General features: G+C 45.3%; 1 protein-coding gene across 4 annotated transcripts in view; it reads left to right on the top strand.

Annotated features, from left to right (window-relative positions):
• TTC28 (tetratricopeptide repeat domain 28) overlaps positions 1–25,151 on the top strand; it is a 109,455-nt gene that overhangs the window by 42,331 nt on the left and 41,973 nt on the right. For all 4 annotated transcript variants that reach the window (XM_053959631.1, XM_053959632.1, XM_053959633.1 and 1 more), the window contains 3 exons: positions 19,318–19,465; positions 21,068–21,340; positions 22,356–22,486. In XM_053959631.1, coding sequence (XP_053815606.1) covers positions 19,318–19,465; positions 21,068–21,340; positions 22,356–22,486 — 552 coding nt within the window. The remainder of the gene's footprint in view (positions 1–19,317; positions 19,466–21,067; positions 21,341–22,355; positions 22,487–25,151) is intronic.

The raw sequence follows: 25,151 nt of genomic DNA, 5'->3' as shown, positions 1-25,151 counted from the left end.
CAAAGCCACAATTACTTAAACTTTCCCCTAGTTTTCTTCAATGCACAGAAGAAGTCCTGGAAGTGTAGTAATGCATTTAGATTCTCACTGTTACAAAATGAAGGTCTTAGCAGCAAAAATACCCTGTTCAGTTTGATCTCAGGCAATGACTTGATGGCATTGAGATGGGAACTGCCCAGTTACAGTCATGCTTAAGTTCGAGGCTTTGGGATACAGGTTGAATCACTGTCTTTTTTGTCTCCATTTTCCCATCTTCAGCATTTGTTTTCTTTTGTAGGTCGGCATCCCTCTTGAATAGGTTGTCTTTGTGCTCTCACAGTCCTGACTGGCTCTGTACATAGCCTTAAAAAGCAGGACGTGATAAACCCCAAACTGTTAACAATTAGTGCAGTCTGGCAAGTTGCTCTGTGTAGTAGACTGTCTGATGTGAAATAATGCATTAGAGGAAAATTTTCCTGAGGGAAATTAGACTCAAATATGCAGGTGGACCATGTGTCTTTCTCTCCTGGAGATGATGTGTCTTCTGAGGCATAATTAAAATTCTTTACAATTATTTTCACAATACACAGTGAGTGGATCAGAGTGACAGTTGAATGACAAGCATATATGCAGCCTAGGACAAGCAGAATGGGTGACTATAGTTTTCTGACTAAAACTTTTGTTATGAGCTGAATTTGCAGCTGTTAAGATATAGACATGAAATTGAATCTGCCATTCTAGATGCTGATTTCTTTTCTTTGTGCTTATTTTTGTATGTTGAACCTCTTACTAGCTCTTTCTTCCCAGATCCTATCCCATCCAGGGGCTGTGGTACATTGAGTCTGTGGCAGTGGGAGCTCAGGGGGTGGTCTGTGGCTCACTCTTCTGAGTTTAGGGAGAAATAATATCCCTTGTGATGTGGCAAGGCAGTAACAGATCCAGTAGCCTTCACACAGAGCTTTTGGCTGTCTGGGCCAGTCTCCTGTTTGTTTAGAGCATCTATACCCTAGAGGCTTAAGACTGATGACCTGCCAGGTGCCACATTTGCTTCTTAAACAGGTTAATAGATTTTCCAGTTTTTAACCTTAATCTTATCTTGTTAATCATCTCGGCATTGACTGATTTATGTTTTTGTTCCAATAGTTGAAACTAGGATTCACCCCATTATAAGAGTTAGCTGTGTTAACCTGTAGTCATTTGCATTGCATTGCAGCAAAAGTGACCTCAAATCTTGCAGTCATTTCCAGAGACATTATTAACAAGTCTGCTGGAGTCCTTATGGTCCTGATAATGGTTGAACTATCTACTTCCATGAAAAGTCTGTGGCTTCTGTAGTAAATCCTAGAAACTCTGGACCCCACCCCAAGGTAAGGGTGCTGTGTACACAGATGCACTGGTTCATCCCTTTGGAGCTAGAATGTGTCTCATGCCATTTCATCCAGTGTCCAAAGGATCACTACCTTCACCTGAAGCTGTACCCCATGTCTGTCTGGGTTGTGACAATGGGTGGAGGTATTACAAGGAGGTGCCCCCACTCTCTGTATTTGCTGCTGTTTCATTTGCCATGTCCAATTGAATCCATTTGACCAATACAGGTTCCTGTGGGACACAGGCATTTCCTTGCCTGATATTTATTTTTGTTGGAAAATACTCTTTCACAGAATCACAGAATAGTCTTGAGTTGGAAGGGACTCAGAAGGATCATCAAGTCCAACTCTTAAGTGAATGGCCCATATGGGGATGAAGCCCATGGCCCTGGCATTATTAGCACCATGCTCTAACCAGCTGAGCTAATCTCAGGCTCTCACTTGACCAGCCTTGAATCTGTTGGGGTGTTCAGCCTGGGCTCATTAGACACTTTGAATGCAGACAGCACTGTTGCTTTTGTCTTGTGCAAAAAGTCACTTAAAGCTGCATTGAAATCAGTTTCCCAGTTTTCACCTGGACCTATTTCAGGGGTTCTTATCCTGGGGTTTTTACACTGCAGCCCTGTGCCTCCATCTGATGGGGAAAGTCTGAGGTGCTGAGGCTCAGGAACTGGCTTTGTTATGGACCAACTTCAGGAGTGGTTTCATTTCCATTTATCTCAAGCCTCTCATTTAGCAACACATGAGGGAAAGAGCCCATCTGGCACTACTGGAGCGTGTCCTGTTTGGCCTCCTGTCCCCTGGGATCGGGGCTGTCCCTTCTCCTGCAGCAGTTCCACCTCAGTCCCCGCTGCCATGGAGATGCATCACCAGTGGCCATTACAGTGGTGCTGAGATGGCAGCTCCTGCTGTGCCTGCAATTCCCATCATCCTGCTTCCATCAGCGTTTTTCTGGTTTGAATCCTGCTTTGATGAATTCCATCTTCTCCATGCTCACAGCACAGTGCCCTCCCAGACATACAGTCTCAGATGTAATGCTTTGTGGCCCAACACGAGCTGTCTCTTACTCTGATACCTCTTAATCATTGAAATGCAGCATTTCAAACTGTTTCTGCCATCTGTTTTTTGCATAAGGCTTCTCCTGGCTTTCACATGATGTGAAAGAAGTCAGGAGATCTGCATCTTCCCCAGAGGAGAGGTGATGGTGTGCCCATGGGATCCAGCTTGGGATACCTGTAATTCCAGTCTGATTGGTGACCCAGTATAATCCCTGTGCATAAAATGGGAAGTTTTCTGCAACAGGCAAGTCATGTGGATTCTGATGTACCTTCCTTTGCCAGAACTGTAGCAAAGAATACACTAATCAGGCAACACATCTGTGGATAGAATTTAAAGGTTATTTACTTACTGGCTGTCAAATTGAAGTCAGTTTGTTGTAGTTCAGTTTGGAAATTGTTCAAAACTGGTTCTGAATGATGACAGACAGGTCTTGTGTAGCCTCTGGAGGCTCTCATGCTGGCCAGGGCCTTTGGTGGAGGTGTGAAAAGTGTCTCCTCCTCTGGTGGGATGCCAGGCACTTGATCAGTATAAGCAGGGCTCATATCACTTGCAGCTGCTGCAGGGTGTCCTGTGGTAACTGTGAAACAGCTCTCAGGCTGTGGGCAGGGCCCTGGGCCTTGCTCTGCACACCATTTTCTTGGGGTATTTATTTATCATGAAGCTGCTATAGGAGCTGTAGTTCTGTAAAACCCTGGGACAGTCACCCTGGCTTCTTCAGAGCATCTGGCAGGAAACTGCCCTAAAGTCCTGGTGACTATAAAGCACTGAGCAGTTCATTGTTTTAATTTTCATTGTGGTTCCTTCAGCTTCTGGCTCTCTAGCATTCACAATACAATTCCATCTTTGTTTGGGTGTCACTGTCTATGTGTGGTGGCTGGTGACAGTGCTATGCACGGAACTTGTGGAGTCTCTCTGAATTAGTTTGCTTGCATCTGTGGGAAGAACTGGAGCCAAAAACATCTCCTTTCAGAGGATTAGAATCACATCATTACTGGAGGGAGTTCAGAGAAGAGTGAAAAAAGTGATTAGGGGCCTGGAGGGACTGATGTATGAGGAAAGATCAAAGGGGCTGAATTTGTATCATTTGGATAACTGACTGAGTGGGGAACATAAAAGCCTGTGATTATGGAATGTGTATAAACAGGGATGTGTCAGGGAGAGATTATTCAATGTGGGATGATGAGGGCAATGGAATTACAGTAGAAAGGGGCAAACAGCAAAATTTCCCAACAATGAGTTTGGGTGTTCAGTTGTGCCTTGCTGTAAATCCAGTGATTTGAGCTATTGCTTTATAATTTCATGATGAACACACATAAAATGTTTCAAATAGAGGTAGGAATGTAAAGTGAAGATTGGTGCAGCAGTGGCTCTCTGGTTTTATGTCCCTTTGGCCTCTGTGGCTGCATCTGCAGGGTCCATCCAGCTTGGGTGGGACTTGCTGAACAGAGAGCGATGAATTGTCAGAAAAAGGACTTTCCTGGCTTTTTTATCAGGTTAATGTGATGGCTGAGAAGAGGTCACATCTCTGTGGCCTCTGTCCTGCTGCAGGTACTTGGGATTTCAGAAGATGAATACTCACACAGTCAGTAGCTGTGTTGCTTTGGTTCAGCAGTTTGGACTGCCTCGACTTTAAAGTGGGATCCAGGACTTTACTTCCAGAGCCAGCAATTGCAGAAATCAGTGTTATTTTAGATGATATTTCCAGGATGCTGCTTTCATACCTTCTGCCAGGTGTCTGTCCTCTGCATTTCATGGCAGCTACGTTCCTACCTCTGCCACTGAATTGCATTTTTAACAACCTTTAAATGAGTCTGGGCTGCTGTATGAATTGACTGGTTATCTTCTCTACTGATGTTAATAATACCTTAATAAATGCAAAACATGTTTTGGAAATTCCAGACTTCAGTTGCAGCTGAATCTCTTTGCCTTCAAGCTGAAGATCTATTTTAATTGGAGTGGTGGCTTGAAAGTTTTCTTTCCCACATGCTTATAATACCAAAGCCTGGGAGGAGGGTTGTTGTCATCATTTTCTACCTTGTTGATAGTTTAAAGCAAATCTTTTACATTATATAACATATCTTTGCCAGTATAAACTGTTGTAGCACTCTGTTTTTTCCTGCGTGGCTGGGAATAATAAATAACCTGTTTGAGGCAATGCCCTGTGGCCTGTGCTTGTGGGTCAGCTTTGTCCCTGCTCTTGGGGGCTGTGCTCAGCCATGTGGGGTCTGGTACAAGCCAGGAGGAGCTGGGGGAGATGAGGCAGGTCATGACTGTACCTGATGTGAGGAGATGCTTGGCAGGAGATGTACTGAGCCTTGTGTGTGCAGGAAAGAGGATCAGTGTGTGTGTAGGGTAGGGATGGGTGTCTTTAAAGGCATTGGGATAGTGTATTCTCTTGGTATTGTGTATTTCAGAGCACAGGCTTATTGACTCAGGTACATGAAATAGTGATGCCTCCAAGCAGGATTTCCTTTGGGAGCAGTCACGTGAAAGGGCAAAGGGGAGATGATTGAAATTGAAACCTTCAGCCCCTGCTGAATTACTTTTTCATTTTTTTTAAATGGGACTGAATTACTGAAGGAACACTTACTGCTACCCAGGTCAGTAACTGCTGTGTCCCTCTCTAGGATAGACAAGAGATGAGATGTGGCAGGGGTAAGGTGCTGCATGTGGCATGAGAATTGCCAGTGGCTGGAACTGCTGTGTCTGATGGGTATGGAGCAGATTTTCTTGTTGTGAATATGGTGGCTGTTGGCTGCTTTTCCCCTGGATTACTATACAGAATCTCCCAGCTGTAAATGAAATGCACAGCCACAGAATTACATGTCAACATCATTGTTTATAAACTGCTTTCCTGAAAGGAAGGGTCTGGTGTGAGAGGTGCCCAGTGTCTGAGGTGGTGTTTGCCAGTGTTGGTGTAGGACAGCAGCTGATGGTTGGCTGACAAGCAGGCGATCTTGTGGAGGCAGGTTTTGCCAGAGAGGAGTTTTTTTTCAGATTTTCTGGTAGAAGTTTTTGGTTGTGGTTTTTTTTTGGTTTGATTTTTATTATGGAGAGACTTCTATCACAATGTCAGAATGCAAATACCAAAATGGTCCTCAAAAAGGTTTGTCCTAGGCAGGCCTAAGAGGGTTCAGGCTCAAAGTAGTTTTCCTGAAGAGACTGCTAGAGGATTTCTTGATCTGCTAAAGTAGGTTTGACTTATTTTCTGGCTGTGAGAACTATCACTTGGCCATTTTTCAGAGCTTGGCTGTGTGTTTGCAGTTTTGCCACAGTAGGAATTATTATTGTGAAAGCCAAAAGAATATGTGCAGAATCTGTGTGTTCAGTCCCAGTAAGGGATGACCCTAGCACATTCCTTATCAAATGATAAATATAAAAATATCAATTTGTGTTATAGAAAAAATTCAAACCTCTGATAGTGAATGCCCTATAACATATTTATAACAATTCTCTATATTATATTTGGTGTGTGGGGATCTGTGCTCATTCATCACAGATCCTCTGTTTTTCTCATATTTTTATGCCCAGAGATTGACCAGGAAAAGCATTCAGAATTTTGATTCCTGAATATGTTGTTTGAGAAGTGCCTTGTGAATCATTGCTAATGGCTGCCAAGCTGCTGCAGACTTCATTGCACAATGCCATTAGTAGTCAAAGAACTCTTTACAACCAAGCAAAGATTTTACAAGCTGCAGTAGTTTTGATCACTATTACTCTGTTAATTGTGTTGCACTTGCTAACAAAGTATTGTTTCTGCTTTCCTCTGTGAAGTAAAAGAAATATGATGAAGAGTAGGTTGTTCTCCTTGCCTGTACCACGAAGGAGAGCCCTGAAATATTGATGGCAATGCTGATGTCTGAGCACAGAGGAGTTTACTGCCCTGACCTTCTGCTAGCTGGGCTGCAGCTCCAGATGGGGATTCAAATTCGATGAGCATGTGGCACATCTCACTTCTAGCAGCACGCAAGCTCTTCATCTTCTTGACAAGGGAGAGCAGGATTCAGCTGTTTCTCCTGCACAAGTTGGTGCTGCACTTCAGTGTTTTTGCCTGTGAAGAAAGATAGAAAATTGTTTGCACACTCCTCCAGCCTATCCTGGTCTTCCTGCAGGTTGGCTCTCCCTTCCCGAGCGTCCACTTCCCCACTCAGTTTGGTGTCCTCAGCAAATGTTGTCAGGCTGCACCTCTCCACCACTGTGTTCAGGAGTGCAGAATTCTGCAAGCTTTCCCTGATCACGTCCAGTTGTACAGTGGTGGTTTGAGGAGTGAAAAAGTGCATGCTCAGGGGCTGGGCTGAGAGAGACAGATCCATCGGATTCTGCGTTGTCCAGATTCCAAAGAGACCAAAATGAGGTATCAAAATATATTATTTTAAAAATCTTGATGCTTAGTCACCCCATCTCTTGCATGTTTAATTAACTTCTTCATGTGGTTTCTGAGTGCAGAACAGGAGCCAAAACAATCCTTTTAAATTGTGTCATACAATTGTCTTTTTTGCCCATGAGACTGTTGAAGTGGAAGGAGCAGAGCATGGCTGGAATTTATAACCTGTGACTCTCTTCACTGAAAACTGTAATTTTCAAAGCAAATCTCTGCAAGGGGACCATGTTACTGTGACTTCTCATGCAGTATAAATAATGTTCTTTTCAGTTTACATCAAACAGAGCAGGCCATTGCTTCCTGATCCAGTGGAAGCTCTGGTAATTGCTTCTGTAGGTTCCATTTATAGATCAGACTTCTATGACTAAATTTAATTACTTACAGCTGAATCCAGTGGAAGTAATAAGTTCAAAATAACCTCTGTCATGCTGCTGTGAAAGCAACGTGTTCCCAGAAAAAGGCACTTCCTAATTGCTTCATTTTCCAGAAGTTTTTAACTTTCACCTATTCATTGTCTGGTTGAGTGAAGAATGGAGCTTGGCATGACTCTCCCACTCAAAGCCATGGGCTGTGATGAAGCTCCTGTCTTGCATTTCCAGGTTGTGCATTTCCACAAATAGGTGATTGCAGGAGCTTTTGTTAGGCCCAGCGTGGTGGTTGTCATCTTGCACAGTGATGTCCTTCTTGAGCTGTGGCACCCTGCTTGGAAGAATATTTGGAGATGTGTGATGAGAAAGAGCAGATGCCTTGAAAGATTGTCATGTAATGAGAGAAAAGCTTGGAATTATTTACTGAAGTGTTAACAAAGACCTAAAGGATGATGTTCTTGTTTTTCACTTAATTAGGCAATAATTGAATGAAAGACTGCTTAACTGATCTGCAGAATAATTTGCTGCAGGACAGCGCAGGGACACAGTGACACTGGTGCAGTTGTGGCAGTTGTACCTTTGCTTATGTCTCTGTTTCTATCCCACTGGATACAGACTATCTCAGACCTGCATTTTCTGATGTTCATATGGTCTGTTAGCATGATTGATCTATGGCTGGCTGTCTTTTTTCTGTTGCATATGCATGAGTGCACACACGTGCTCACTTAAGTGAATTTGATTTCTTCATTCTTTGTCTTTTGCCTTTGTCTGGCACGTTGTCATTTAAATGGCCAGTTCTTTCCAGACTTGTAAGTGTCATTTTCCATTTCTTTTTGAAACATTTCCCCTGCCTTTTTAGCACCAGGTGTTTTCTGACTCTCTGTATTCAGTTACTGATAATCACCAGTGCACAAATCCCACTGTATAAGTGATGCACCAAGAGCCTTTGAAAAGTTTGTTGTATTTTACAAATAATGAATGGATGTAATTAATGCCTCAGGAAATTTACTGCAATTTAATCTAGACTCTTCCATTTAAAGGATATTTTTAAGAGAAACATAGAAAAAATTATTATTGTGAAAGCCAAAAGAATATGTGCAAGTATAGCTGTATTGAATTTCATTTTTTCCCCTCAAATAATCTGATACATTACAAAATTCCTGTCAGCATAGGTGGAAAGGGGAATTCCTTGGTGACTGCTTGCCTTTTCCACAGGGAAAGCTACAGGCATGCAGCTCTACTTCTGAATATTGCTCCTTCTTCCTAGGGAGATGCTCAGGGGAATAGCTCGGCTGGGAAGGATTCCTCTGTCATTTAAAGGATGAACTAAGAGGTAATTACTCATGCTACCAGGTCAGTCAGTATTGATGGGGGCTGTTTCAGGATATTAGTACGTGGGAACGTCTTTGATGGTTGAGAATTGATTTAAATCCTACAAGCTTTGTTGTGTGTGACCTGCCTGTGTGCTCATATTATCTAAAGCAGATTTCTAGGAAAGCAGATTGCCCAGACAGATTGAGCTGTGCTCTCTGATCCCATCATGGGTGGTTGGGTGTGGCAATTGTGGAATTCCACTTGGAAATGCAGGGATTTTTATTTGCTGCCATACAGTTATTGATTAAACAGGCTGGGTATGGATTGCTGCACAGGTACCTGCCCAGCAGTGAATGCTAAAAATGTGGAAAAAAATAACACTAAACCAATAAAATCTGAGTGCACATAGCTACCTGGCAAGCTCCAAATGATGTCTGGGCAAAAGCTGTGCAGTGTTCATCCCCTGCTCTGCTGAGCAGGTGGTTTTTAGTGGCACAGAGCAGTGGCTGGGGGCTTTGAGATACTACAGACAGGTGAGCCTCTGGATCTGAGCTGGGTGAGCCTGAGTCTGGGTGGCAGGGTGGCAGATGCCAGCCTGAAGCCAGCACAGGAGGGCTCCCTAGTCTCTTGTGCTGAGGAGGTGCTGGGCAGCACTAAAGCAGGTTCAGAACCCGTGGGACCTCATGCACAGGGCATGATTGAGGGCTCTACACATTTTTATCTGAGCTTAGTGTTTGGAAGGGTGAGTGGGTTGAGTTTTCATCACCTCTTCCCTCTGGACCCTGTTCTTTAGTCTGTTCAGACCCATTCAAGTGTCTTGAAGCGTGCTGTGAGTGAACAGCTGATGACCCAGTACTGACATGGAGATAAATTATTCAGTGTGTCTTATTTGGGAATTCAAGGCTTCATGATGAAACCTACAAAACTGTATTATGCTTCTGACATTCTGAGATTTCATCACTGTGTCTTCAATTATTCACTAAGCCTGCTTGTTCTCCTCTCAGCACTCTGACAGGGCTGCGGGCCAGTGGCAAGCAGCAGGCAGTGCTTTCTTCTCTTTGTTCTCCTGCTTGCTCTTGGTACCTTCTGGGGGAGCCTTGCCTGGTGCTCACTGTATTAAACCTCTCACCCAAAGTTAAAATGTGTGCAATTCACAGACAGGGAAGAGTCTACAGCCATCCCTGTTGCTGGAGGTTTCTCAGCGAGCTGTAATTACTGTGAGCTTTCTCCTTCCCTAGAGACAGAGTTTTCACTGAGGCTGCATTTACCCCGCACGAATGCCACAGCTGAACAGCAGTGACCTGGCTGTCAGAACATCCCCTGGGAAATGCCAAAAAAGAGGCCAGTGGAAGAGGAAGTTGCAGGAAATGCTTAAGGAAGGGTTTGTCCTCGGGGTCACAGCCAAGGAGGTCTGTGCCAATGGTGCCTGCCTGGTGCTTGAGGTTCTGCCTGTGCCCAGGGGCTCCTGGCCGGAGTGGAGCTGTTGCCATGAGGTGTTGTGCTGCAGAATGCTGTACAGATCTCAGTACCATAAGCCTCAAGCTGTTGGTTTTGTAGGGGCAGTTGCTGTGTCTGTTAGTCAGGAGAGAATTAACACACCAGATTCTGCTGCTGAGCAGCTCCAGTGAAGTGGGACTGCCTTGTCCTTTGGCCAGGCCGTGGTCCTGGAGCAGGGCACTGCTTGGTTTCTCCTCCAGCATTCCTGAACAATGCCTCTGGAAGTGCAGGATCTCTCTTGGCTTAGCATGTCCCCTCATATTTGTACTTCTACCTCTTGGCACCTGCCTGCATCAGAGTCCAGAAGTAATGAGTTCTTGTGATATGGAAAGAACTGTGACATATCAAACATTTCTCGTTGGTTTTGGTCTCTCTGTAGCTGTGTCTGCATGATTTGCAGTTTCTGTGCAGCCCTGATAACTTTTTCAGGAGTACAGGCTTGAGCTGTGCAGTTAGACAAGGCCTGGCCTTGTGAGAATCACTTCTGCTGAGTGTATCCTAACAGAGCAATGCTCCAGTATCTGCTGTGTGGAAATTTTAGTCTGTGGTGGATAATTTTAGAAAAGAGAACTGAAATTAATACTATGAACTCATTGCCTGACGAAGGAGAAATTTTCCTGTGGATGTACAGAAAAATATCTTCATTTCTCCTGGGATTCCTGGGGATGGAAAGTCTGAATCAAGGCTGGAGTCACCATACCAAGGCATGCCAAATACCTCAGAACTTAGAATATTTTCTTCCAAGCCAAGACCTTACACAAGTAATGGAGTTCACAGGATATGTGAGAAAGACCAGAACTTGTCTACATAGACACAGTTTTTGCTTTCTTTGTCATCACTTAAATAATTTCAGCCAGATGAAAAACGGAGAGAATGTATGAGGAGGCAACAGAGCCTGCCCTTTACTGGCTTGCCCTGGGCACAGAACTTAGGCATGGTTGTCATTAGAAAGCATGCAGCCTCTTAAATTCAGGTATGTTCTGTAATAAAATGCTTTCTCCTGCCCACTCCAGTTATTTGAATTAAGTACATTTGTAATTTAAAGGTTACTTAAAGGTAACTTAAAGATGTTGGAATAAGGATTTCCAGGTGATATTGCCTAGGGCAGCTTTCTGTCTGTTGAAGAGACAGAGAATGCCTCTGCACAGGGGAGCTGTTCATGTCCTCCACAGAGGAAGCCTTGCTCCATAGACACACATTGAGTAAATGGGAATAATAAGAAATTTGGCACTTTTGTGGAACTGACAGAAATCCAGTGAGTTCAATAGCAAAGTTGGAAATGCAGCCAGTACTCCTGCTGTTCTCCTGGCCTGTAGGAATAGAAGCTGCTAACTAGCATTTGGAACCTCTGGTGCCATTTTCTGTGTGATGAATAAAGGAAGGTAGATTACATTGTTTTCTGGTAGTCCAGTACAGGCAATGCAATGTTTTGTGTTCCTAGAGCACAGACCCTTTCTGGCAAGGGGGACTGTCTTTTCTTGGGGTTGCAAAGCTGAGAAGAGCTGGGTGCTTGCTTAGAAGGGCAGGGTGCTCTTCTACTGCTGTTTTGTCCCTTTTCTGAAGGCACAAGTGGATCACACTGGGTTGTTCATCTCATGTTCGTCTCGGTGCAAGCAGCCATGTGAAAACCCCAGGGATCATATTGAAAACCAGCTCTTTGTGTTGGTTACCACTGCCTCAAGTTGGTGCTGATGTGTGTGAGAGGGAAGAGTCCCCAGTCCCTTGCTATTCTGTCCTCAGTAGGGCTCCATTGCTTGAAGGATTTTACAGTGTATTAGAAAATGAAAATTGCTATTTTTGGACTTGGCTGTTGCAAACCCACTGAAGAATGACACCTATTCTGGAGTCCATCCAGATACTGTTCTAACAGCAAAACAGAGAAGTGGTAGGGCAACTAAAATAAAGCAGATGTTTAGTAGGGAAATAATTTACAATTGGCCAGTTTGATGGTACCTCTTGACCCTTTCAGGGCTGTTCAATAAAACTAGCAGTTTCCATAGCAACTACTAAATTACTTGGTGCTTCAGAGATCTGTGATAAAGGAGGCGAATCATTGTAGGGAAACATGGTGTTGATGTTTTCCCCCTTTGCATTACAAGAGTAATGATCTGGCAGAACTTGCTAAATGGGACGCCCCTGCTAAAGAATTTTTCCCACGTTCACTTGGGCCAAAGATTTATGTGTTTAGTACTTTTGCAAATTTGATTTTTCCCCTCTCCCCTGTCATCAGCTTTGTCCTTGGCAGGCAGTGCTGGCTGGGCGCTGGCAGGGTGAGCCAAGAGGCAGGAGATGTCTGCAGTAGGTGTGTCCTGGGCTTCTCTGTCACAGCCCCTGCTGAGCACCAGGTGCTTCTCCAGGGAATGTGGAACAGCTCCCCACTGCAGGCACACCACCTGTGAGCACGTGGCAGTCACTGCTTTCCTGTGCTCTGTGTGTATTTCATCTTATTCATCTTATATTCATCTTATTTCATCTTCTGCTCTGTTCTCCTGGGGATTGTACTGCTCAGATTTTTTTTCTACTTCACCAGTAAGAAAAGATGTAGCTTAAGATCAGGCAGTCTTGAGAATGGACCTGTGGAGATGTGTAGTAAGGAAGTGGTTTTGGGGCTTGTTTTCCATGAAGCCCAGTGTAATTCTAGTGGCTCTCAGGGTGCATTTCACTTTTCTTTGAATGTTTGGTTGCATGCAGAGCTGTTGCTCTTGTGGAGTCTGTCTGCTGTGTTGCAAAAACTGTCTGTGTTAAAATCTTGAAATGGTAGTTTAAAATATTGCACTTCACTCATTCTTGTGGCACTCAAATCACCATTTGCTGATCAAAGTTTATCTGACTTCCAGCAGTTACAGAGGTTTTGAGTCATTTGGGTGAAGTACCTTGTTGTGGTGAGCCAAAGTTGTTAAAGGGTTGTTAAATGACCTCTGCTGTATCTTGTCTCAGTGCAGACAAAAGCGTTTCCAAAACAACCCTAAACGCTTTTCAGGTTTACAGCAATAAAGCAGCAGCTAAAACCAGGAGGAGGTAGGATAATTGGGAAGTGCACGACACACGGATTTTACAGATGGAGAGGGAAGCCAAGAGGGTCCAGTATTGAGGTCCAGAGGAAGAGTACCTGGAATAGGCAAAAAGAACTAAATTTACAATTTAAATCATGGTACAGTGCTGAAAGTAAACTAAGCACCAGGTAATAATGATGTTCAAACCAGCCCTGCCTCTGCCCCAAGCTTCCCTGAGAAGACACCTACAGGTGTCAGCTAATCCATTTAGTTTAAGTTTTGTATAATTCTGTATCTGTCAAATATCTAATAATATCTTACAAAAACTGGTGTTACTTCTGAGCAGGATGCAAGGTGGCTTATCTTTTCTTCTGCCATTTCTGAAAGAAGCTGTTTGGCCAAAAATTGTGCCAAACTGTCCCTGTTCTCCTTGTGGAGGAGCTGTAGCAGATGCTGCAGTGCTGTGCCTGTTGGCTGAGGCAGAAGAGGCTGGTTCTGTTTTCCTTGGGCTGTACTTGGGCACTGACAGGTTGGTTGTTACTCTTCCAGAGCACTTTCCTCCCTCCACTCCTGGTTCTTGCTGTTAAGTGATGGTTAAGAGTTGTAGCTGCTAAGTACAGGGAGATTGTCTGCTGGCACCTGCTCTTAGGGAAGGAGAGGAATGTCCTCTCAAGAGGGGTTCCAGGATGTGGCTGCTGTTCCTAGAGTAAGCCTGAAGCATGTGAGAAAGGAGCAACAAGGATAAACTCTGTGAGAAGCTGGGCTGTTTACTTCAACTAAGTAAACAAAGGTTTGACTCTTTATTTACTGATTAAATTCGATTTATTTTGGATGGGCAAGTGAGCTGTGAACAGAATCCCATTAAGCAGGTAGTGGAAGCACAATTAATAAGAATGATTAAATGCTCTTTGGATAAAACCAGGCAAGATATTTTACGCACACACACCCATCTTGTTTTTCTCTATATGTTCCATGGGTCTTAGAGGAAATTCCCATTTCTAAGTAACGTAGTTCTGTAAGAGTCATCTTGGAAACAGGTAGAAGATAAAGAAACAAAGCTGCAGAAACAACAAATCTGTTGTGCTGATTCTCCAGGGCAGGCTGACAGCTGTGGTTCAGGTGTCAGCCAGATGTAGGACTGTGAAGGAAAAGTGTTACCTGGGGTGCAACCTTAATTTTGGGAAAGCAGGAATTCAGCTCGTGTGGTCAGCAGCAGTATTTATGCATGTGCCACATGTGTTCTGAATTAAAGTGCAATCTTCCCTCTCCTCACATTCCTGAAATCCCACAGCAGAGATTTGTCCGTATTTTTCTCTAAAATTTGGCTGTAAAACAGTTACAAGGGGAGAGGATGGATTCAACCTGGTGCTTGGCCCTGAGAAGCTGTGGCAGCTGTTCACACATTCCCTCCCTTCTGCTGGTCCCTTGCAAGCTCTGGTCAGCCGTGGGCACAGCTGGCGTGGGCAGCCCTGAGGGGCAGTGGGTCTGACTGCACAAGAGGTGTTCTGCAGACTGAGAGCAGGCATTAAATGCATCAGAGATTATTCCTGCTGTTTTTGGCATCTTCTCCTGATCTGGCAAACCGAGGGAGCACTATGGAAGAAGCATTTTCTGTGTGTTTGCCTTTCCTGCCCCCATGGCTGACTGTCCAGGCCCACTGACAGCAGCACGAGGGTGGTTTGAGTTTCCTCCCCTGTGTACAATGGCAGCCTTTGTCTAAGACCAAGGTGCTTTTTTTCAAGTTTTCCATGTTTGTTTGACAGGAATTTTCTGCTGCAAGTTCTTCTGATGCTGTTCCAGTTTGGTTCCTCTGTCTCTGTTATCCATTTAATGTTGGCCAGCATTGTGCCATGTCCATGAGCCTGTGGGGTGAGGTTTGGTGGCAGAGGGACCAGGTGAGCCCTGGCAGGGCAGGATGGCCTGTGATGGCAGTGGGATTCCTGCAGAAAGGGGGGATGCAGGGGGAGGGACAGGAGCTCCTGAGCAGAGAGGGGAGATCCCAAATGTAGAATCTGTTGCTACTTAACCTGTGTGGGCAGGACCTTGACTTGGTTTTATTTGGCAAAATCTTAGGGAACTTAAAGGTCCCATTCATTATTTACATGTTGTGTCTTTGTACTGTATTTTTATCTTCATTGCATATTTTGTATTACTTATAAACCAATTACTGTTGCCTAAAACAGTTCTTGCATATTGATATCAGAAGATTTAATACAAATTTCAGCTCCCCTCTTGATATGTTTGTTCAGTTATGACATTTGCATTCTAATCCTGTTTCAGATTGCACAGGGAAATCTAGTATTCATGGACTAGACAGTCACCTAGATGGGATCTCAAATGATGAGAGAATCAAAAAAGCTAATAATATGTTTATTTGTGTTCCCTGGACACTGCAGCCATCAGTCTAGTGGCAGTTCCTAGTAGGACAGAGAGAAATTCTCCTTTTACATTAAATGGGCTATAATAAACACAGGTGGAAAATATTGGTGTGTACAGAAACTACGTGGATCAATAAACTGGGCAGAAAACACAGGACTTGTGCTTGGAATTGCAGAGGGGGGCTGTGCCTGCCTCGGCAGATGCTGACTGTGCTGTGGCCTGGCCACCAGCTGGCCCCACAGAACTGCCCTGGACTAGGGGCAGGGCTGTCTCTGTACTCTTCTCATGCTCATACAACTTTGGTAAAAATATGTTGAGGGTAGGAAAAGCAGTAAAAAGCTGTATTGCAGCCATGGAAACATGGAATGTTCTGAAAAGCATGGGGCAAGGAGGCAAGTCTGCAAAAACGGGTGGCAAAACCTGAATGAGGTAGGAAGACTTATTCAACCCTTTGGGTCCTGTGCTGGGAGTGATGCCACTTCACCTCTCTGGGTTCTGTCCTGAGGCCAGCAGTGTGAGCAGCATCTGTGTTTTGCATGGCTCAGAAGTCTCAAGTGCCAAATATATTTTGCCAGTTAATTAATTAGAGTAAATTATTTTTGCTTCCAGAATATCAACAGTGCTTTCAGAGGTATTACGGATAAAAAGTGCTGTCTGTTCCTTGTCCTCCCTCCTTCCCTTGGCTGTATGAAATTGGGTAAGTGGGCAGAAGTGCAGCCTGTTGTGCAGAAGGCTGAGCCCACCTGGCTGTGTGAGCCTGCACTGGTGTTTGATTCTCAGAGAGGTGTGGGAATGCTCACTTAACAGCCTCTCCAACGTGGTGCTGGGGACTTGATGAGATTGGCTGCTTTGTAGAGCTGCTTTGGACTCTAATCCTCTTCCCTTCCCAAAGGGTTCCTGCTGGCAAGAGCTGCTCTCCCTGTCCTTCTGCAGGCAGTGGATGTGCTGGGCAGAGCTCAGGCTGGAGGGGTGGGTGCAGGTGCTGGAAACCCCTGACATGCTGGGACTCTGGAGGTGGGAACAGCACAGCTGGGCCCATCCTGCTAAAACAAGGACAGGAGAAAATAATTCCCATTGAGGGAGATGCATCTGGTGCCAAATTCCAGCTGAGAATGAGGCTTTCTTCTTGCACGGTGCCTTGTTCCTGCAAAGTGTGGTGCAGAGACTGCAGAAATGAAAGAGATGGTTCCAGCTGTCTGTATTGAGACACTGAGCATGCAGAGAGCCAGGTTAGAAAACACCTGCTGTTTCTGTCTTGTCTTTAGTGAAACATTGTCTCTCTCCGTGCTTTAATCTTCTTAAAAGGGATTGATAGTTTTTTCTTATTTGGGATCACTGGAAAATTAATGTAACTGTTACTGTAGAGTGAGCACTGTAGTATCTTCACATAAAGTGATTTAAAATTTAAAGCTTGCTCAGCAGGGGAAGGCTCTGTCTGTGTCGGGACCAGGAGCTGCTCCTTGGCTCATGCCTTCAGCTGCAGCTGCTGGCTCCCTGCCTTCCCTTTTCCTCTCCTCTTCCAAAGGGTGATTCTCACCATTTCCTCTTTGCAGACTTTTCCCCTTGATACAGTGTCTTCATTCCAATGCTAAACTAACTTGTGAATGCCTCTTGGGGAGGAAATAGGTGATGTGAATGCTTTTTATTTATTTAGTTAAAGGTCTGTGGAGAACACAATGTGCAGAGACCATTCTTATGTATGCTGGAAACTGGAAGAGGAAGGAAGGAAGGGTTTTTTGCAGGAGAAAAATAGGCCAAAATTGTACTTTCTGCTATGATTAATAGGGTTCTCTTTTGGGCTTTGAATGTTGTGTTTGTATTCAAATTAAGCAGTTTCCAGGGGCACTTCCAGCAATAGATGTGGGGAGCGGATAAAAGCCCTTTCCGTAAAGGATGTTCAGAATGTGCGGAACTGAACTGGATGTTTGTGGGTCTTGTCTCCTCCTGTCACCTGGAGCCCGTGTGTCTCCTCCGTGTGCAGGGTTCAGAGGGTTCAGGTTCTCATTTCTCAGCATTCAGGATGTGCCAGTGAAGCACAAGGTGCTGAAGATGCCCACACAGCACACGGAGCTCGGTGCTGGCGGCTGCGTGTCCGTGCCCATCTTCTGCAGAGCTGAACCAGGCAGGCACGGCTGTCCTGGACCAAGCAGCCTTGTGGGCTGGAGAGGTCCCAGTCAGAGATGTGCTGTGTCCAACTCCCTCTCTCATCAGGCAGTAAAGAAAGCAATTAGATGGTAATTCTGCAAAAACAAGACTTAATAGTGTACAGCATGATTTAGGTGACAGTTCACACTCTGCTGGGAGGACTTGTGCTTGGTGGCTGCTGCATGTTGTTAGTTCTTTGTATTTTCTTTGATTTAAAGCTTCATGCTTGTAATCTAGTTAACAATGAATTGGGTTTCCAGTACAGTGGCTTGTTTGGTTCAATAAGAACACATTTATACTAAAGGTTAATGAAAAGCATTTTGCCTTCATTGAATTCATTAAAAGGGGTTCTACAATCAAGACTTACTAATGGAAAAGAGATTAAATATTCATGTCTCTAAATTCCTCACATCATTTCTGATTTTCCTTAATCTCTGCCTTCCTGGATTGGAATCCAAAAGTGCCTGAATGCTCTAACGAGTTCAAAAATTAATTAAAGATTTCTCCTGTTAAAGTAAAAAGACTTCCCAGATATATATCTAATGTATCTTGAGTGCAGATCTCTCTGCTATTATGGACGAAGAGAGAGTGATGAGGTCCTAGCCAAGAGAGCCAATCTCAAAGAGCAGTATTGGTTCTTAAAGCCCTTTTAAATAATACAAATAATGCTTTAACCTCTTTATTTGTGCTATTGAAATAGGCTTGAATGAACTCAAAGTGCAGCAAAATTTGCATTTGAAAGGTATTAGCTGGGCATGAAGATAAAACCTGAGTAACAGGCATCAAAGGTGCTTAAAGGTTCAAGACCTTTTTATAACACAGCGTCCAGATGTGTGTGCTACAAATACCTGAGTACTTTGTAAATACTGGATTGTGTTTTCTGTGGTCTTTTTCCCCAGTATCTCTCTGCAGCTCTGGAGCTTTGTGCTCCTTGTGTGAGCAGAGTGTGTGTGTGAAGTTCCTGCTTTGTGTATAGGTTTCTGGTATGCCAGTGTGTGCAGATTTGGGAGCTCTGGGAATGCTTTGCAGCTGCATATTGGTGTTGCTGATGTAGAAATGGAGATACACGGTGTTAGGATATACAAGTTACTTTGAAGGTATTGCAGGTTCTCATAAATGGTTTTCTGGAAAATTAAGGAATTAAGAAAAATCGTCTTGTAAACAGTTTCAGAATTACAAGTGTCTTGCTTTAGTCTAAGAAGCTGGTATAGATCAGTGTATACAATACACATACACACATGTATGTGTGTTGTATATATAGTACACTTAGCAAGTGGGGCAGTGCTGGACAGTGTCTGCCTCTGTGGATGTGAGTGGAGAAAGAAGGCTCAGCTCCTGGCTGCATCTTTGTGTTGTGTTTCATTGCAGCTTGAGCTTTCAGTACATTTTGGGCCCTGCTAGTGCTAGATGTTGATATTGGACTCGTTGGCAAGAGCTGATGGGAGGGGAAGTGGGTTGCTTCTGTGCTGTGTGAGCCGAGACTGGAAAGGAGGGTCTTGAGAAAAAGTATCTTGTTATAAGTAGTTAAGAAGTAGTATTTAGCCAGGTCCAAGGGTAAAGTTTTGCCTTACTAGAAGTGACCAACCCTGGACCCCAAAACAGTTCAGAGGCCTTGCTAAAAGCTCAGAAGGTGATCACAGAGAGGGGGTACACGCTGGTGGGGTTCACAGACCAGACTGCAATGTTGGCTGGCAGTGATTGTAGGCATGTGGCCAGAGAAGCCGGAGTGCCGTGGTGTGGCCTGCTGCCCACCAGCACGAGGTCAGGAGCTGTGTTACTTGTGCCTGTTTGTGCTGGCTCAGTGATGGGCATTGCTCTTGCCTCTGTTCCTGCAGGCATACTTCCGTCAGGGCGTGGCCCTGCAGTACCTGGGACGCCATGCGGACGCGCTGGCCGCCTTTGCCTCGGGGCTGGCACAGGATCCCAAGAGCCTTCAGCTTCTGGTGGGCATGGTCGAGGCCGCCATGAAGTCTCCCATGCGAGGTAAGCACATGGGGGTTCTCAGGGGTTTCACCTGCTGCTGAACTAGCCAGAGGTAGGAGCTTCAGTCCCAGCATCTGAGGACAGGAGAACCTAGAGGGCTGAAGGGAAAGATTTCAAGATTTGTCTTCTCTGCCGAGTCAGAAGGATGCCAAGAATAGAGCCTGAAGTTACAGGAGGAACAAAAACTACCTTTCTGGTTAAGTGGGGCAGTAAGATGGTGATGGCCAGCTTGAGGGGCACTGGAGATGAATCAAACTGGGTTTGTACAGCAGTTCCCATGGAGTCCTCGTTGGTTTTTCCTTTCTCCAGTATCGGTGCAGGCAGAGGTGTGTGCTGCTGTGGCATTGCCTGTGTTGTTACTGGAACAACTTCCCACAATATTTAGGTTGGGAGCAGCACATCTGAAATGCCCCAGGCCAGTGTTTGCCCCAGAAGAGCACATCAGCAGCTTTTCTGTGGTACTGCTGTATCTCAAAACACAACATTCCAGAAGGCAAAAAGGCTGCTCTGCTAATTCGCTTCTGTTCAAGCAGTGTTTGCAATCACAGAGACCTTGAAGCCATATGAGCTGTGCAGTGTTTTGCCTCTCTTTCATCGTGTCCCCGTTTCCAAGATTTTTTTCTCTAGAGGAAGGGGGTTGTCTCCTCCTAGCTCTGTGTCTCTTGCAGGCTTTGTGCTGCAATGCCCTAATGCTGTTAGTCAGGAGGGAACATGGCAATTGTCCTCCTCAGCAGATGGTGCTGGGGGCCACAGGGCTTAGGAGCCAAGGAGCACTGAAATGAAAAAATATCCTTGTTGGTATTTGCTTTTTTACAGTGTTTTTCTCCATCCTCCAAAATGAATTCATCTGGAAGTTTCTGTCCTGTACAGCAGTTACCTGGTGAATGCAATTTGATTTGCTACCCAGAGGTGCTAAGGCTGCTGCTTAGAATGTAGGTTATATGGTATTCTGTGGGAGCATCCCCAGATTTGGCAGGATGATCTCTGGCTGACTGCCTTGTGCAGCTGTGTATCAACTGTGCTCCCTGCTGCAGTTAGATTGAAGCAGCTGGGCAGGTCCAGTGCTATCATGCCACAGGAGCACCGTCTCCTGCAGAAGGAGCAGCTTCTTTCTGCAGTTTTGGTCACCTCTCTTAGCACACATCATATGCTTGGGTATCTGGACAGGCACAGACTTTGCAGACATTTGTCTGAAGGTTTGTGCTGAAAAAGCAAAAACTGCAGTGCTCTCAGACACTGCAGATGGCCCATTTCCAGTTTCCTACAAAATTCCATAGATATCTTCTGTATTCCTTCTGCCATTAAGCCAGACTTCAGAGCTCAGGCTGAGACTGCTCTAAGCTCTATTTTTATGCTGCCTTCCTGAAGTGCTTTCTGCAAAGCAAACAGCAGCTTGCCAGGTGATCTGTCTTGATATGCCAGATCTTAGATGGTACCTTTGAGCCCCAAGCTCCCTTAATAAATCTTCATTGAATTTGGGCTGTCTGGCCCTTAAGTCATGTGTCATCTGTTTACAAAAAAGTCAAAATGACTTGTGAAGGTGATTCCTGATGCAAATAACTTGGTTTGCTCAGTACCTCTGTCTTTGGTTTTGTGCTTCAGAGTCCCTGGAGCCCACCTACCAACAACTGCAGAAGATGAAGCTGGACAAGAGCCCCTTTGTTGTGGTGTCTGTGATTGGTCAGGAGCTCCTGACTGCAGGCCACCACGGGGCCTCTGTGGTGGTGCTAGAGGCTGCCCTGAAGATTGGCACTTGCAGCCTGAAGCTGCGGGGATCGGTGTTCTCTGCGCTGAGCAGTGCGTACTGGTCCCTCGGGAACACGGAGAAAAGCACTGGATACATGCAGCAGGACTTGGACGTAGCCAAGAGTTTAGGTAAGAATCCTCTTTTTGCTTCTGGAGTGCTGGGTTGGGACTGGTGAAACAAATCAAGAGCTAGGTTAATGATCAGCATCTCGCTCAGGTTTCTGTGGGTTTTCACAAGCTGCTAAATCCAATCGGAAGCTTCTGAAATGTGCAGACTGCAGGTTTGTGCATCCCTGTTTGCCTGTCTTTGTGAAGGGGCAGATGATCAATGGGTGTGCTAAGGTTTTACAGGGTCTTCTAATTACCTGATGTCACGTATGTGAGAATTGCTCTTATTCCCTGTGTTGGCTCAGACTCAAGACCTTACATGAGTCTTAAATGAAGCCATCTGCTTTTCCAAGATGAACAAAAGTACTCACTCTGAGATTCTGGGGCAGTAGCCAGGGAAGGAACAAATCAGTAGTGACACAATGATGAACAAAGTGTGTTTAAAAATAAACAAATTCAAAAATCCCTCTTGAGTACTGTATATTCTGCACAACAGTAAGAGCATTCGGCTTGGTGGGGTGCTGTAGGAGAGCAGACAGGTGTGAGACAAAGCCCTGACTGTGCAGAGCTGGAGAGACAATGCCCAAAGGCTTGAGCCAGGACTGTTCACTGAGAGCATAAGGACTGCTCTCTTGAAGATGGCTGTAGGTGTACTTTGTACCTCTGAGCTGAGCTGTGCTGCAGAATTGCTTTCTGGAGAAAGCTGGCATGCTTTGTGCTTATTCTAGACCTTGGCCCTTGACTGACCTTCACAATGTCAAGCAAGGAATAAACAGGGAGGAATGGAAAATTGCCAAGTGTTAGGCCGCAGAAGAAAGTAAAACAATTCCAAAAATAAGATTGATGGCTACTGTAGAAGTTTCTGAAGGCCAGCAAAGAGGGAAGTTTGGCTGTGTATTAAACACAAAGATGAGTTTGTTCTAATGCTGGTTCTCACACCAGAACATCACTTGTACCCCGTGTTTCAGTCTTCCCACTGGATGCTTCCAGCAGTGCCTGTATTAGCTAATCTTTGTTTTGTTTGCATGTGACACAGGTGACCAGACAGGAGAATGCCGAGCTCATGGAAATCTGGGCTCTGCATTCTTCTCCAAAGGAAATTACCGGGAAGCCCTTACTAACCACAGACATCAGCTGGTGCTTGCCATGAAGCTCAAGGACAGAGAGGTAGGAAGCTTTTTAAAGAGTCAAAGCTGGTAGTCTGCCCTGCATGGTCTTCCAGACAGATCTGGACCTATAAAAAAGCCTTGTCTGTCTACCCTGTTTTACCTCAAGAATTTGGAAGCTGTGACTTCTCCTCCTGGGTGTCCACTTGCCTTTTGTTAAGGAAAGTCTTTGTACCGGTAGATACAATCTGTGAGTGCAAGGGGCAGGATGCTTGGGTTGTCCATTTGCCTCTCCCATCTCGTTCTGAGCAGGTGCTTTTGCCTTGCCATCCTTGTTCCTACAGCACAGGGGGGCTCTGGGCTCCAGGGGCAGGAGCTGCTGCTGGGTCAGTGTCAGTACCACGTTGCTGCAGCTGAGCCCTCGCTGTCCTCAGCACGTTTCCCCGTGTTACAGGTGCTGCTGACCTGGACTCTGCTAAGCTGCATCCTAAGTTGTGCCTTTTCCAGACAAGAAATGGGCAAGATCCCTGTCCCCTGTGTTTGCATAAAATACACTCTGTCTAAACACCAGTGAGAGCAGAAAGAACCCATGCAAACCTGAAAACAAATTGTGCAGGATCTGCTTTGCCTTGACCATTCAATTATGCTGGGCTCCCTGCCAGTGCAGGGAAGTGGGCTGCATGGGCTGAGGAGGCTGTCCCAAGGCATTTCTACTGAAAGTTCACTGTAAGGACAGAATCATATTTTAGTGCACAGATACAAAACCTATCCCCTGCTCCAGGGATTCCCCTCTACTCTGAGTGGGGAAATGGAGACTGATGATTGCATGGCAGTAGGGCAGGTGAGAATTCATGTAAGCACAGGTGGTTTTGGGGGAGATCTAAAAGCTGAGGAAGATTAGTTTCCCACTGGTAAGTTGTGGAAAGAAATCTGCTAGAATTTGCTGAATTCTTTACTGCTTTATTAATTTGGTAAGTTAAATATCAAGTAAACCTTGGAAAAATGCATCTTTCAGTAGGTTGTGGAAGGACTGTGTCTGGGGGAGAGACTTCCTAGACATTTTCTTGATTATTTTACCAGCTGGAAAACCTCCTGAATCACTCCTGATTTCCTTGTTTCTGTTCATGAAGGGCAGAAAAGCTGTTACTTGTTATTGTTTGTGGAGTTTTCTTGATCGGGGTCCCTGTTGCTGCTAACAGGGTAACCTGTGTGGCTGCTGCTCTTCCATGGGGTTTCTTGCCCTATGGAAGAGCCCCATGGGTTTCATACCCCATTGTGGGGAGCCCCAGGCTGGCCTGGGATGTGGGGCTGGAGCATTTTGCCTGGTCTTTAGCCCACTGATTTAAACAGATCTTGCTGAGGGGAGTCCAGGGAATGTGGGCTAACTGTAATAGTCCTTAGTTCATGACACATCTGGGCACATAATTAACAGTTATTGACAACAAATGACTACTTGGTTTAGCAAGAAAGCTGAGCTTCTTGGATTTCCTGTAGGATGTAACCACAGGAAATTAATTTGGCGCTTTCTGATGACATCATCTTGACCACAGAGCTTCCTCTGAACAAAAAGCTGTTTTTCTTGGACTCCTTTGCAGACATTTTTATAATGCAAATGTTATAAAGTTGCAGTAGGGCTGATGTGAATTCCAGCAGAAGGGAATTTGGTGTGTGACTGTAATGAGGTAATTGTTTTACCCCTGACTGTACAGAGAATTGGCAGAAAAGGTAAAAAAGTGCTCCTTTGTATGGGATACTGCTGTCTTTGGAGGGACTGTCAGGTTCTGAGGCTGCTGGAACAAATGTTTGCTGGGTTGTGCTGCCAATAAATGGAAGAGGAGGTTGCAGAGGGTCTGTTTGGAGCATTCAGGTGTGTCCTCCCCCATGCAGGCCTGGAGAAGGGGAGCTGTCAGCTGAGCAGGAAAGCATCTCAGCTGCTCACAGAGACTCAAGATTTTACATGTTTTTCTTCCTTGGCACAGGGAGTTTGTGCAGCTCCTGTTACAAATACAGGCTATGTGTCCAGGCAGGCCATTTGCTCTTTCTGTTAGTGTGGGGAGAAGTTAGAGCTGTTTTGCTGTACTTGTGTCCAGAGAGAGCATGGGGGCAGGTGTTGCTGGGATTTGGCATACCTGTAGTGTCTCTAGGAGGGAATTTGGGGGATTGAACACAAGTGGGGGTTTGGTCTGTGTAGGTAAGGGAGAAGACTGATTCTTAGTGAGATGCTGTGAAGGGCGCCATGAAACAGACATCTCAGGTAAGGAATGGGTTGGATTTTTTGACCAGCTTCAGTAGCTGGTCAAGAAATTCAAATGAGCTGGTTCTGTGGCTATTCCTGTCCCTGCTTCAGCCATGTCACTGGTGGCAGGGTGGGCATCACTCATTGTGTAGCCCCATGGCAGCAGTACAAAGAGTCACCATCCCATCCTGAGTAAGGAGGGTGCTCACAGCCCATCTGAACTCAGAAGGAACACATGGGCAGGGGGCTGCAGGACCCTGGCTCAGTGCCTGTGTGCACCTCAGGAGCTGATCTTTGGGCATTTCTCTTGGCACCAGCTCCAACTAAGGCCCACACAGTTTGTGCAGAGGTGGAAAATAAAACTTTCCTAGGCTGGTGGGGCCTCTGGTCTTTGTCTTCTCCTCACTCATTCAGAGCCAGCTGCAGGCTGTTGGAGTTCACCCACTCCTGTCCTGCAGGAAGGAGCTGCTGCCTGTGCAGGGGTAATTGC

This window comes from Vidua chalybeata, chromosome 18 (genome assembly GCF_026979565.1).
Source record: "Vidua chalybeata isolate OUT-0048 chromosome 18, bVidCha1 merged haplotype, whole genome shotgun sequence".
NCBI lineage: Eukaryota > Metazoa > Chordata > Aves > Passeriformes > Viduidae > Vidua > Vidua chalybeata.
This window is presented reverse-complemented; position numbering and strand designations above follow the sequence as displayed.